General features: G+C 43.2%; 1 protein-coding gene across 6 annotated transcripts in view; it reads right to left on the reverse strand.

The window, feature by feature from the left end:
* FGD1 (FYVE, RhoGEF and PH domain containing 1) overlaps positions 1 to 15650 on the reverse strand; it is a 197243-nt gene that overhangs the window by 1612 nt on the left and 179981 nt on the right. For all 6 annotated transcript variants that reach the window (XM_088455695.1, XM_088455694.1, XM_088455693.1 and 3 more), the window contains 11 exons: positions 13367 to 13456; positions 12275 to 12423; positions 10949 to 11105; positions 7628 to 7766; positions 5360 to 5418; positions 4938 to 5084; positions 3892 to 3984; positions 3727 to 3806; positions 2268 to 2298; positions 1495 to 1596; positions 792 to 917 (listed from right to left, as the gene is read on the reverse strand). In XM_088455695.1, coding sequence (XP_088311821.1) covers positions 792 to 917; positions 1495 to 1596; positions 2268 to 2298; positions 3727 to 3806; positions 3892 to 3984; positions 4938 to 5084; positions 5360 to 5418; positions 7628 to 7766; positions 10949 to 11105; positions 12275 to 12423; positions 13367 to 13456 — 1173 coding nt within the window. The remainder of the gene's footprint in view (positions 1 to 791; positions 918 to 1494; positions 1597 to 2267; positions 2299 to 3726; positions 3807 to 3891; positions 3985 to 4937; positions 5085 to 5359; positions 5419 to 7627; positions 7767 to 10948; positions 11106 to 12274; positions 12424 to 13366; positions 13457 to 15650) is intronic.

Below are 15650 nucleotides of genomic sequence, written 5' to 3' on the forward strand. Positions count from 1 at the left end.
ATGAGGAAATCTGAAAAATTTAGACAGAGGCAAAGAGAAAGCACGCAAATAACAGGATAGGAATAATCCACAAAATAATGAAGGAAATAAAAAAAATGATTATAAGTAATAAAAAAAGATTAAGTAGATGAAGAGAAGCTTCACAACAACATAATTTCGGAAGAAGCCAAGTAGACTCAAATGCCTCAGAAATGAGGTGAGTGATAGAGGGAGAGGAAAGGAGAAGCAGGAAAAGAAGCAAGTGGAAAAGAAAAAGAAGAGTTTAGGAATAGCAAGTAATTGGAAAAGAGGAATGGCAGAGGCAGTGAGTGAGTGTTAGAAGGAAGCTATGGGGTGAAACAGTGAAAAGAAGGAAAGAAAAATATTTAGCAAGTGGAAGAGGTATATTTACTAAAGTGCAGGTTTTTAGAAGTGGAGATGTTACTCATAGCAACGAATCAGATTCTACTTAACATTTATCTAGCATCTTCTAGAATATAATAGATAGAATCTGATTGGTTGCTATGGGCAACATCTCCACTTCTAAAAACCCGGACTTTACTATCTATACCTGAAGAGAGAACGGAGGAGAAGACTGCCGAAAGGAATAGGCTGAGGGAATGAAGTGTGCGTGAAGAGGAGTAGCGGTACAGGAAGGATGTAGGAAAGAGAATGGGGTGAGTGGAAAAAGAGCAGCAGAGGGAGCTAGTGAGTGGAATGAGAAGGAGAAAGGGGATATAATCTGCAGAAAATCAATGATCAGGGGAATAATACAGGTGTTTGGACTGAAAGGAAGATAAATGGTAACTCACATGTCCACAAGCCTTGCAGTGGTGCCTCCGTTTGGTTATAGAGTTAAAAGCTTCTTGGCATTTCATGCACATTGTCACCTCCTTCTCCCTTATTGGGGTTGGTGCCCGCTTGCCCAGGTCTGTGTTCTGTGTAACAAGTTGTGCCATGAGACCAGAATACTGCCAAACAACCTAATGTCACATATTTAACAAGCACCCTTTCCTTTCCAGTTTACCTTCATTCCATTGCCTAGTATAAGATTTCTATAAAAAAAAATTAAACCCTCCTCACTAAACTGCAGAACTTGAGGACAGCTGCGGGCTGTGGCAAGTGGTTGGCTACACAGGTCCAGTCAGCTGCGGTGACAGTATTGCCCTGCAAACACTTCATAGACCAGGCCTGGCCAACCTGTGGCTGTCTAACTATTGTGAAACTCCAAGTCCCAGCATACCATCCCAATGATCAGCTGGTAAAGCATGCTGGGACTTGTAGTTTTACAACAGCTGGAGAGCCACGGGTTGGACTGGCTTGTCGTAGACAAACACTACTTCAGGCTGTCAGACCTGGGGAAGCGTCAAGCTCAGGAGCCAGGTGCTGCTGTCTGGGAACAGGGGAGTTCATAGAAAAATACTTTCTACACATAGTTCTGTAAATCACTGTAATATTACTCTTCAGGACAAGACAGCTATTACATTTCCCTCAAGTCCCTCCCTCATTAATTACCGGTGAGTTTGGGGGAGTCTCTTCATCTTCCCGAAGGGAGGAATTAAGCAGTTTGCAGGTCTCCACTGTCTGCTCATGTTGGCTCATCATAGCTTCAATCGCCTTAATGTGACAGATAATATATCATGATCAATCATTAGATAAATAACATGTATGCTTCCAACATGTCAATTACATATCAGTGTTTTTGTTCTTTCCTTAAACAAAGGTGGATGATGAGGCCGGGTTGGGGCAAAAGTAGAACACTCTGTACCATTTCTCACCCCTGTTCCCTCACCCACCTTGTAAAGAGGACCAGTGCAATGGCCCAGCATCTCTTCATAATTAATCAATAAACTTAGTCAACGGAGGAGAGACACATTTAAATGACGATTGTAGACAAGCCCCAAAGGTCCCTAAAAAAATATCTTAACACTACTGTCATTTATCTGACAGCACTAAGCCAGTGCCCCCCTTTCTTATTCATTGGGAGTAGATGTACTAAGTCTTGGCGAGAGATAAAGTACCAACCAATCAGCTCCTAACGTTACACGCTGTATTTGAAAAATGACTGGAGACGATTGGTTGGCACTTTATGTCTCTCCCCCGTAGACTCATCGTGGAGATGACACAATGTCGCATCTTGCATCATTAAACGATGCAACTGTCCAGTTAAACCATCCTCCAATGCTTTCATTAAAACATTCTATTAAAGACAACGTATACAAAGCCATTAAGTAAGGAGGATTCCAAATACTGTGCCGGGAACCCACTACAGTTGCAGATATAGTCACCTGAATCCAGTCTTTTTTCTCTTCTTCAGTTCTATATAAAAGAAAATGACAAATGAAAAACATCTCCTTGCAGTAATGGCTCATAGGTCAGAAGAAGAATAGAGAGAAGTGCAGTAGTGAAGCAGAATGTGACATTTGCTTTAGATGACAGGCAGGCATGTAATTAGCATTTCTATCTTCCAAACAAAACAGCTGATACAAGCATAGGTCAGCCCTGCACATCCCTTCCTTCACTAGGGAATATTGATAAAATGTCAGTTTTGGTTTATTTCAGCATCCGAACCAGTGTTTCAATACAGGCCACACACAGCCCAGAACATGCCACTCAACCCACATCATGGGATCAGTGGCCAAATTTGGCCAGCAGGTGGCGAAGTTGGACATTATCCAACCAATCGGTGCACGGGTCAAACAGCTGGATCTTTTCTGGTTGCACTAAGAGCTGTTATTGTGGAAAGTGATGCAAACACGGGTTGATGGTAACTGGACACAAGATGGATCCATGCTGCGTCTTCTGTAGCAGTGGATGTGAGAAGTTGTGCGATTGCTGCAGAGGCCGTCTTTTGTAATACCGCCCAGCTTCTCAAATCCACTGCATGCGACCAAAGATGCATCATCAGATTAACATCGGGAACATTGCACGGACCATCGCACACATGAGCAACCCCAAGGTTGCTAAGAATGTCCACGGCAATTAAACTGCCAAGGCCAGTGAATTTGCGTCGGAAGATTAAAAATTGGTTTCTCTTCATTGATGGAAAAGCATAATAGAAAAGTTTATTTTTTTTACATGGTGTCGCGATACGGAGCATAGCTCCGCCCACTGACACCCACAAAGCCACACACCCTAGTTCTGATTGGCCCACGGGCCAGTCAATCATAGAACAGGGATGACCATCGGGTAGTGAAACCATCGATGGCCATCCATTGCATAGTTGGTTACCATCGATGGCCACTTGTTATTTTGCAGAGTGAAATCACTCTTGGTCCTTGGACCCAAAACAGTGCATGTTTTCCAGGTCTCCTCACAGAATCACAAGTGAGATAATTAGTTCCACCTGTGGATCTTTTAAAATGTGTCAGTGAGTAATGACTACACCTGTGCTCCTGCTGGGTGACCTGGAAAACGTGATCTGTGTGGGGTCCTGAGGACAGAGTTTGAGAACCACTGATTTTAGGGGTATATTTACTAAAGTGCAGGGTTTTTTTTTTAGAAGTGGAGTTGTTGCCCATAATAACCAATCTGATTCTAGCTATCATCTTCTAGAAGGTGCTAGATAAATGAGAAGTAGAATCGGATTGGTTGCTATGGGCAATACCTCCACTTCTTTAAACCAGCGCTTTAGTAAATATGCCCAAATACCATGAATATTCTATGGTATAAAGTAATTAGGCTTCGCCAAAAACACAATACATTCATGGTGGCATTGCTTTCTCCACCTCGTTGAGCTGGGAGTACCTGGCTTGGAGCTCCAGCGATCGCTGTTTCCCAGACACTAGAAATGTCCTGGTGAGATTGGGGCTGCTGCTGTGTTTCAACTGAGGGAAAAAGGAAAATGATAAGTGAGCAGGGCTGTATTTATTTGTGTGTCCTACATCCACAGCAGGGTCACCTTCTACTCACCTCCATCCCCTCCACATCAATCCTGGCTCTCACGCTGTACTTCTGACCAATCAGACGCAGCTTCGGAACACAGTACAGCAAGCGGTCATTGAACTGTGAACAATGGAACATCATTACTGCAGGACATGTAGGCTGGGTGTTTGTTATGTTCATAACTGAGCTTTAGGACTACTATTCTGTATTGATGTAGGAAGCCATGGAGAAGACATGATAATGTAACATGTATTTTATTTCTGGCATAAATAATAATACATAAAAAGGTAAGGTAAGACAAAGTATATCAGGTACAGTAATCCTTCTTAGAACAATATAAGAGCAGAGACAATCAGCACAGGACATCTGCTGGAGGTCTCAATCTACCAAATGCTTCTGTATTTGCCTTCAAGAATCTTTGACAATATTGTAGTTTCCATTAAGGAGTCAACTGGCCTGATTCAGAGCTTCGGGCAGCGGCATCCGCGTTTGCGCATATGTGGCTTTACGCTATTGCAGCTACAAAGTATTGATGCCCAGTTGTGTTATCCTGATTATCAAGAAGTCAGTGAGCTTCCTCTCCTAGATAAATCACTAATCCCATTGCCATCTCTCGCCGGGATCTCTGACCCACTTTATTGGTCTTGTCATTGCATCTACCATACAATCGTTCACATCTACTTCTAGAAATAGGGGTCACTGCTTAGGTTATTAAGAAACTCAGTCGCTCCATCAAGTTCTGAGAATCTCATTTCAGGGATTCCCTTAAGTATGCAAATTTCCTATCTTACAATGTATTCTCAAGATCAAGCCATGACCCTCGTCATGCCGGCCTGGTTCATTACTTTAGGCCATGTTATCTTCAATCAGCACTTTAATCTTGCAGTCTAACGGAATAGGCAGGGCCCACACATAATTAGCCATTTTCCATAAAACAATTTGGATTTCAGCTTTGACTTTAATAAGACAAAGACAGAATATTACTTTTAAAAAAAATAGAGGTCAAATAACCCAGACAAATGTTTTGGGGCCGTTGTGCCCCTCCAGTGATGATGAGGTGGTAGGATGCTCACCAGTATGAGGTATCTGTCCTGGGTGGTCCCATTCTTTGCAGACAATTTCAGTATGTGTCCCTCTTTTATCAGCTCGTTAGTGGGGCTCACGATATCTTCCTCACCGCCTAAGAGTTCATACACTTTTAGAAGCTTGTGCATCCGCTCCTGGGAAATGAAAGGAAGATATGTGAAATCTGGAGCTTCAGGGCATATGAGAGAAAGGGATCAGGAGTAACAGACATTTAGCAAATCTTTTTAAGAGGGCAAGTGGAGATGTTACCCCTAGCAACCAATCAGCTTGTAGCTATCATTTTTCTAGTAAATTCTACAAAATGATAGCTAGGAGCTGATTGGTTGGTATGGGCAGCCTCTTCACTTGTCCTCTGAAGATGGTTTGCTTAACCTCCCCCTAACGGAGAAAGAACCTAGGGAGCACTCACCATTTTCCTTATAGCTGCATTAGAGTGCTCGGCTGCTGTCGCAATAAGGTCCAAAGATTCTGCAAGCAGAAAAATGGTTAGATACTGGTAGATACCTAAAAAGCATGTCCTGTATTCCTGGTGTCCCTGGCAACAAGTAATGCACATCCACATGTGGTGTATGCCACAATCAACATATGTATGATCTGTTGCTTTTGCAAAGGCTTTATAGTCAAAAGCAGCAAGTAACATTACTAACAACTTCTTGTAAGAGATCCATTCTTAAAGCTTCCATCACAAGTATCCTTGCTTTAGATAACCATCTTCTTTTTTTATACAGTATAAACTTTTGTTATTCGACTAACATTATAGTATACAGATCGTATGTGTATCACTTTAAATTAGGGATGTGCAGGCTTGGATGAGTTTGGATTTTCCCACCAAATTCGGATTTTTCCCGCCAAAAATCGGGTCTCAGAAAGAGGCAAAACGTCATCTTTCATGGACAAACATCATCATTCCTGGGAAAAAGTCCATGAAAGATGACGTTTTGCCTCTTTCTGAGATCCGATTTTTTGCCGGAAAAATTCAAATTTGGCGGGAAAATGCGAACCTGCACATCCCTACTTTAAACGGTGAATGTGGTTTCTTTGCCACACAGAACAGACTCTGTAACAGACTCTGTATAACATTACTTGGCTTTAGAATGCCACATTTTCCAACCAAGAAACTGCGAGTTCTAAGACGCCGGTCTGATGCTGTCAATAGATATACCAGAGGAGGTCATGGCTACAAAGCATTTTCAAGTTTCGGTATTGAAGCCTGAGCCTTTCAGGGGCAGGACATATTAACCCTTTTCATTAAGCACATTACATCTTAAATGTATGCGACTAAGGGATCACAGATCCCCACCGTAAGCATTTAATCTGTGTTTTTTCTGGACTATAAATGCAAGCTAAAGTATTCTTTTCCTTTTTTTCACATCTCGGAACATCATAATTTATTTTTGTCCCCAAATCCTTTCAGTATAGTTACCCTTGGTTTATCCTCTACCATCTCGGTTTCATCTGATTTAACACAACGGCAGTTAATGAGAGGACATAAAAATCATGTACTGAGAAGAAAGCTGCCCACACTCTGTCCAGTCATTCCGCTCCATCACTGATCAGCTGAGTCTGAAGGCGCTCTGCATTTGGTTCCCCTGTCCTGTCCTCCCGGTCCAGGGCAGCAGAGGACCTGATGAACTCCTTTATGGAGGCAATCGGCCAGCCCTGTTTACCTTTCATACTGGAATGCACTAATCATTCCTTCAAGATCAGGCCACAAAGTGAAATTTTTCCCAACAAATGTACCAAGATGGCTGGTGAAACCTGTACATGTGTGGCCAGGTCAATGCTTCTTACTGCACTCTGTGGCTTCAATAAAGGACAATTGGCCTATTCAGCTTCCAGTCTGGGGTGCATTTGGCCTGTTGAGGATCGCCATGTGTATGCATTTGCCATTACCTCCAGTTACATTACAGCGGATATTTCTTTGTACACATCTTGCTCCATTTCAGTGTATTCAAAGCTCATCAACACACTTGAAAAATTAAATTTGTGTCAATGAGATCTCAAATGAGCAAAACTTTTATGGGTCCTCCCACCTACAAGCACCAGGGCGACCACATAGTCTATATCACAGTAGTGTAACCACATATTAAACGTGCATCAAATGTATGTCACAACAAAAGGTATGAGGCATTACAGTGGTACAGATCAATCTGGGGTATTTGCACTACAACCACATGGGGGCAGTGTGGTTACATATAAATGAATATACATTGAGTATGCACAGAAGCACCCCATGCCCTCAGGAGCAACCATCAAAGTGATCTTTCTTGAGGTAAACTTCAAAAATAACATAGGTTTTGACAAAGACATAAACCGTCACTTTGTGACCAAAGATAATACTTAGATAGAGGACACTTCCCGGTTATATGAAGTAAATCATGGATAGAGATTAAGTTGAGAACCAATTCCTGTGCCAACAGGCATAAAGTAAATGAGACCTTGATGAACAGGAATATGTGACAAATGGGTTTAGGCCTTTAGCCTTCGTCGGAGGCAGGTAACTTGTGCTAGTGTCTCAATAGTGGAATTCTATGTCCTAGAATGACCATTGATGAGCAAAGCATGCTGGGATATGAGCACCACAACTGCTGGAGAACCCGTCATACGCGAGGTGAAATTCAGTAGAGCGCCCAGCTTATTCTCTGGGGCATCTCCCTCCCCCCATGGTATAACTTACTCTCTGCATCCCTCCTGTCTCCTGACTCCTCTGACAGCTTCAGGAGATAGTCTTTCAGGAGCAGCTCATAACGTGGAATCCTCTGGACAGGCTCCAGCATGTGGTGCTGCAATGTCAGGTTACCACAAGCCTCCTCCCTCTGGTACACAAAGGAAAACAATGCATGAACACCTGCACTATATACAGTGCATACTGTATCATCTATGGGCACAGACAAACCTAAACGGCTTTATATGAATAAGTTACTGTAACAGTATTATTTTTTCATAGAACGCATGCGATACTGTAACATTGTTGCTGCAAGTGAGGAGGTTACATGACAAGGCTATATAACTGCAATGTTTTATTTCCTAATAAAAATCAGACTTTCTGCGTGTAAAGTAGAACAGGGGACAGCAACCACCGGCATGCAGTACAGTTCTAAGTGACACGCAGAAGGTTCTAAAGCAGTGTTTCCCAACTACAGTCCTTAAGGCACACTAACAGTCCAGGTTTTAAGGATAGCCATACTTGAGCGCAGTTGACTTAATTAGAACCTTAGTTATTTTGATTTAACCATCTGTGCTCAAGCACAGCTATCCTTAACACCTGGACTGTTAGATATTACTGTTAATACAGAACTAGCACGCTAGATTGCAACTGGCACACTGATAGCAAAACATTGCTGACCCCTGCTGTAGGGAGATGCTTGTAAACTAATATGGCCTGTTACATAAAGCAACCGCTTGCATTCAGCAATAAAGTATATTAAAGTCTATGGCTTGAGAGCTAGATACACATGGTTACAGATAATAAAGAGAACAAAGGTGAGGCCAGCACAGGTGAAAGCATTCGCAGGAACTATGACAGAAACACTCCCTCCATGGCAATGACAGGAGAGAAAATAAATGTTGGTCTCTGGTCTGAGAAATTCCACCCCACACACCTCTGCACTACGAGTCAACCCGAATTGTTCCCCAGTTACTTCATTAAGCTAAACACAGGTGACATGTCATTTATTAGCATCTACAATGTCAATAGATTGCCACAGTGTAAAGTTGACTGATTACGGAGCCTGTCCTGGGGCTGTATAGTTAGGGGGATATTTACTAAAGTGCGGGTTTTTCGAAGTGGAGATGTTGACCATGGCAACCAATCAGATTGTACCTTCCATTTATCTAGCACCTTCTAGAAGGGAATCAGTATGATTTACCGCCGGCCGCATGGCCGGTGGTTCAAATTCCGTCAGCGGAAGCCCGGCGGGGGTGAAAATTCCGAAGCTACAAAAGGTAAGTATCGCTAACCTTTTTTTACCCCCTAACCCTCCTTTAGTGGTGCCTAACCCTTACCTCCCCCCCAAGCGCCTAACCCTAACCACCCTCAAAGTGCCTAAACCCTTCCTAAGCCTAACTCCCCCTTCACCTAGCCTAACCCTAACCTCCCAGGGGGGTGCCTAACCCCAAGTCCCCCCCGGGAGCCCCTAACCTAACCCTCCAACCGTCCGTGCCCGTTTTACCTTTGATCGGTAAGCCGGGTGTCGGGCTCACGGTGTAGGTCTAATGACAGGCGTCAGGATTTCGACGCCTGTCATTAGTACCTTGCCGAGATTAGACAGTCGGGAAGCTGGCGGTCGGCATTTCGTCCGTCAGCTTCCCTCTAGAACAGTGATTCCCAACCTCGGTCCTCAAGGCACACTAACAGTCCTGGTTTTAGTGATATCCATGCTTAAGCACAGATGGTTATATCAAAATAACTAAGGTACTAATTAAGTCACCTGTGCTCAACTATGGCTATCCTTAAAACCTGGACTGTTAGTGTGCCTTGAGGACAGTGGTTGGGAACCCCTGCTCTAGAAGATAATACAGGTTGAGTCTCCCATATCCAAATATTCCGAAATACGGAATATTCCGAATTACGGAATATTTTTAGTATGACTGAGAATGTGAAACCTTTGCTTTCTAATGGTTCAATGTACACAAAATCATTAAAATACAGTATACAATAACCTTCAGGCTGTGTGTATAAAGTGTATATGAAACATAAATGAATTTCATGTATGTACACAACTTTTTTTTGATGCTCAAAATTATTAAAAATATTGTATAAAATGACCTGCAGGCTGTGTGTATAAAGTGTATATAGAACATAAATGCATTCTGTGTTTAGTTTTGGGTCCTATACCAAAGATATTTCATTATAGTATGCAAATATTCCAAAATACGGAATATTCCGATATCCAAAATACCCCTTGTCCCAAGCATTTTGGATATGGGAGACTCAACCTGTAGCTACAAACTGATTAGAAGTGGAGATGTTGCCAATCAGGTTGTAGCTATTATCTTCTAGAAGGTGCTAGATAAATGAAAGGTAGAATCTAATTGGTTGCCATGGTCAACATGTGGACTTCTAAAAACCTGCACTTTAGTAAATATATCCCTTATATGGGTTAAACTTAAAGGGAAGTTCAGAAAACTCTGTTGCTTTACTGCAGAGCCAAACATTCCTTCTCCCGGCTCCATACTGAGCATCTGGTAATTACTGGTTGCAAAATAAAATCGGAAAATAAAAAGAAACATCTCAATGGAAGCCAGTTTCATTAGCTGCACGTACAGTACAGTGCTCTTATTGTTGCCTGTCATATACAATATATCATCACGATGACATTATAATGATAATAAAAGTCACGTCTGTCGGTCCACCACTAACTGCTTGTTCCAGTATTTATAAATACTTCAGTACGAGCGGACTTTGAGGATTATTCAGATACGGACCCGTAAATCTGACACATCATTAGGCCGGGATCTATTATTAGGAGTACTGACATTTGTGTGGCGAGTGCCCAATATCAGCTTTTTTACTTTATGTTTTACTGACATTCGTTCTCGAGTTTGTTTTCCTATCTAGATGGTAAAGACACATACGGGAATACATTCGGGACACATATGGGAATATATATTCTGCATTGCGCAGTTTGTGCAGCATTAACTGAAGCTGCAATGGCGATCACTGATCTCAGTAGAGAATAAACAGATTAGGTACACACAATAGATGGACATGGACGGAGCACTATAGTACTTACTGCGTCCAGCTGTCACGTCATCCATTCTGTTATTACCATTGTGTGTGTACTGCATGTATTTTTATGGCACTTATGCTTCTATGTAGTGATTATGTGATAAATTCATAGGCACCTGAGTGTAGACTAAGCCCTTCAGTAAGAGTTATTATATGAATCAGAATAGTGGTAACCAATCTTGCGGAGGGGGCTTCGCTGCATAAACAGAGCACAGGGATTCCTGCACAGACAGAAAAGGATTCTGGGTAAGACTTTTGAGTCCTCACCTGCACTTCCTGGATGATGCTCTTGAATTGGGACGAGCGTTCTGTCCATGTGTTCAGCAGCTCCATGGCTCGGTCAAAGTTCTTAACGTACTCCCCGTACATCTTAAGGAATGGAGCCAACTTCTGCAGGATGTCCCCAATCCGAGGGTTGCTGTCCCTAAATGTAAAAAACAATCAGACTTTTTTTTATACAGTCGAGAAAAGCGTAAAAATATTTACAAAGTGCAGAAAATAACTAATGTATTGTTTTCTGCCCTGTTGTTTTCATTCAGGAAAAAAAAAAAACATTGCTGTACGCTGCCATATTTTTGTGCAAGTCCATCCCATTTTAATTATTTTATATATCAACTTTCCACAAAATATGGAAACAAAGGCCATACATATTTATTTGTACTCAGCACTCGCATAATACCACTTATTGTAAGAGACATCACGGCAGCTCCCAGACACACCCCTGTCTGTGTGGAGTTTGTATGGTTCTCCCCATGTTTGTGTAGCTGTATTCCGGGTGCTCCGGTCTCCTCACAGTGTAAGCATGTGTGTTAGGAAACTGAGACTGTAAACACTACTGGGGCACTGGTGGGAATGACTTAATTATTCTCTGTAAAGAGATGTGTATATATAAATATGTTACTAAATAACTATGTATCACCCATTAATCAATATCAAATGTACAGTATGACTAGAGGTCAGTTAACACTGATGTATCAAGCAGTGAGAAGACTGAAGAAGTGGACCAGTAGCCCATAACTACCAATCAGCATTGAGGCAGCATTTAGTACATTCAATAAAACGATAGGTACAAGCTGATTGGTTGCTATGGGCAACCTCTCCACTATTTTCACTGCTTGATACATCAGCCCCTGTATTTTAAAAATCCCTTCATGTAGCAACTGTGCAGAGTCTCCAGGCAGCTTCTCAATGCTGGAGACACTGTAGATGCACGAGTTGTATTAAAGGAGAGAGCATTCTTCGATAATGGCTACCCAGGGGTGCTCATGTGTTTTTGTTATTTTGCCCACAATGTATGAATGGATAATGGCCGTTCAACCACTTGTTTCTGTCCACATGGCATGAGATCCGGTTATGTACCCCTATTCAGAGCAGATGAATCTCCATACGTTCCATTGCACCCTTTTAGTGCTGTTGGAAGACATCTGATAGTGTTAGCAGTTATCGGTGGCCATATACATTTTCAGAGGATCATATTGTTGTCACTTTTGTGTATATATGATATTTATTAGCTTGCAGACTGGTCACCGATTGTCAGTTTCTTCCTGTAAAGGACTTGCCGAACTCTGTACATGGTCGGTCCTGGTAACTCACCACTCCTGCATGCGTTTCTCCAGCTCAGGGAGCAGGAACTGCTGATGGAAGCAATATATGGAACAGATGTTGGAGAAAATTCCCATGACTACTTCAATAGGAAAGGAGCCCTTTGTGCCAGCTTCCTCCAGGAGCCGAGCACAGAACACCTGTGTATGAAAGATCAGAGGGTGAGACGAGTTGGATGTATGCCCCTCGGTTCACATACAGGTACATTTAACTCTATGATGTTCACCGATCAGTTTGACAGTAGCCTGACGTCACTAGTCTGTGCCCCGTTTCTTGCTTAGGGCCCGATCTTTTTAAAACTGTGCATGGGTCTGAGACGCAATGGGCATGCGCCCGATGGTTACTACCGTGGACGCAAATTGGAATTGCATGGACAGCCCGCGTTCATGGGCGGTGACTGGGGGTGGCTTTTGTTGGCAGGCATGTGCCGGTGTCAGGGACTGCTTCGGAATACGCAGTTCATCTGGCATCAGTGGCCATGTACCGTTGGACATTCTGAGCAACCATGGGGTTGCGCTAATGTCCGATGGAGTGGCCAGTGTCCGCTCGATGGTGCGACTATTTGCGTACAACAGTGCATTACAGCCAAAGCCAATGCCGTCCCTAAACCTAACAAACCCCCCGCGGCGAATAGGTCCAGACGCCCTGGCTTACCTACGTTCGGTATGCCGGTTGTCAGGATTTCGGCGTGCGGCTGATGATAGGCGTCAGTATTTAGTCGCCTATCATTAGTCCCATGCCGGGATTCCACAGTCGGGAAGCCGGCGGTCAGCATTTCGTCTGCCGGCTTCCTGACTACATACCCAGCTCGCTGCTTCCCCAATTATTCTAATCATCTGATTGGCTACAGGATGTTCTACTCCTGCCCACTTTTAAAGATGGTAAATATGGATAAACAGGAGATGCATTATTATTTGATCACAAAAAAATGGTATTTAGCCGCTAGGCGAACATACTTTAAGAATTTTAAAGAAATCCAGAATACGGTACGAGAGAGAGGGAGAAAAAAAAATATATAAAATATAAGAAGGTGGTAAATAAAGTAAAGATGATTAATGTGTTTTCTTTAGACGATCTTCTCACCTGGTCCAGGAGATGTAAGCGGGACACATAAGCTTTCTCTGTCTGCAGGAGCTCATTAGCGATGTTATACACTTTCTGGCGAGCTGTGAACTGGAAGAAAGAATGGGAAAGGCCGAAAATAAAGCCCTGAATAATTTCGAAAAACAAAACGTACTAATACAACTCCCTTTCTGTAGAACACCACTGTCACTTACCACATACACACACCAAACAAAAGAACAATAAAATGTATTCATCGCATGTGTCACACGCTTTGTAATGGCAACAATTGTGACCTGTTGTTAGAAAGTGAGAGCACTGTGTATATTTCTATCACATTAACGAGTCAGGTTTAACACCCGATAAGCAAGTAACGCCTGTGTACAGCCTAATTGAATTCTGCCATTAAAGCTGGAATCGGGTGCAGGGAACATGTTCTAAACTATTTTCACAGGTGGTAGGGCTGTGCTCATAAGAAAGACCAAAACAAACATGTAAATATATATATATCTCGAAGACTGGCCATTGATTAATTGTCACTTCCGAACCCTGTACATAATCAAATCCTTCATTAGAGTGTACATGGTCTGGGCCCCTGTAGGTGTATATATAATAAATACGAGGGGGTAAATTTACCAAAGTGAGAGTTTTTAGTAGTGAGTTTTAAAAGTGATGTTGCCCATAGCCAATCAGATTCTACTTAACATTTAACTAGCACCTTCTAGAAGATAATAGCTAGAATCTGATTGGTTGCTATGGGCAACATCACTTTTAAAACTCACTTCTAAAAACTCTCAGTTTAGTAAATTTACCCCTAGTAGTGTATGCATGATAATGGACCTAGGGGGTCATTCAGACCCACTCGCAAGCGGCAGTAAGCTCGCAAGTGGGTCGATGTTCCCCACTGCGCATGCGCACGACGGAGGGAGCTCAGACGTGTGCATGTGCGAGACCCGAACTGCGACAGCCAAGCTGTCGCTCCGGGTCTCGCACCAAAGGTGGCGTGCTGTCGATGGTGACTGACAGCACGCCCCCTTTGGTGGGCAGGCCGGGGGCGTGACTGCCAGACGGAGGCATGGGAACGCCTTCCGTCTGAAGCCGGCCCCACTGACATCACTAGTGATGTCAGTGGGAGTGATTTGGGCTCTGATAGAGCCAAAATCACTCCAGGGCTTGTGGCAGGGAGACCCTACCGCAGGGTCTCCGTCGCAAGTCCGATGGTCGCGATGGTCAAGACCATCGCGACCATCTTTTTGGACGCTCGTATATGCTGTGGGTGGTCACCCACAGCTATACGAGCGTCCAGGAGGACGCTCCAATTTAATGGAGGAGGGCCCTGATTCAGAGCGAGCGCTCTGGTCAGAGCGTCCGGCTCTGAATCAGGCCCCTAGATTGTTAACAGCAATACACTGTAGTGAATACACCATTTTTATCTAAAATATGTATAATAAATGAGCACAGTATGGTGATCCTGCCTACACAGACCACATTAATAGGGGACCCCGGTACGGATCGGCCAGTGTCTAGTGTAAAACTCAGTGAGAACTGCATTAGATCTAGTAAAAGCAAAATATGCCACTGTAGAAAAAAAAAGAACTGTCTAAGCGCTTACCACTGGGGAGACTTAAATATAGGTTAGTAAATTAATGCAGAGATACAAAGCCATTCCAATACATACAGTGCATCCGGAAAGAACAAAATGTGGAAAAAGTGAAGCGTTGTGAATACTTTCCGGATGCACTGTACATACTAGTATCTATGTGATTTTAGACATAGCAAAGTGGAGGAGTCATTAAGTAGTGGGGTAGTGTAAAAATAATCAATGTTTTTCCCTCATACTCCTGTGCACAACAGCTCAACCTTTCAAGGTGATTTCCCATGAGTAACGCTCAATGAATCAGTGTATGATTTGACCTAGACACAACAAGCAGTGATAACCCAGCTAGCTTATTGTTTTGTCGTATAGAGCACAGTACATATTGGATAGGCCATCTGCTCCGACTGTAACACCACCTGCCACAGAACTTGAGCTTTACCGCTCTTACTTGTTTACCAAGCAACTGTTTTGGACGGGGTTCCACACCCTCCACACACGGTGCAGACCTGGCCCCCAGGCAGTTAGCAGCAGCGCCCATGCATTCCTAGCCAAATTCCAATGCTTTGACCAACAACGCAAGTGGAGAGAGAACGGAGAGAAGGTGTGCCGATGAGGGAAAGGCAAGAGGCTACAGGCCCTGCGCAGAACACAAACCATTACTGTCTAGCTGCAGAACTGGACAGTCCCTGCTAATTCCATGTGCCCTCA

The sequence above is a fragment of the Taudactylus pleione genome, unplaced genomic scaffold (genome assembly GCF_031769625.1).
Source record: "Taudactylus pleione unplaced genomic scaffold, aTauple2 ptg000665l, whole genome shotgun sequence".
In the NCBI taxonomy this organism is placed as follows: Eukaryota; Metazoa; Chordata; class Amphibia; order Anura; family Myobatrachidae; genus Taudactylus; species Taudactylus pleione.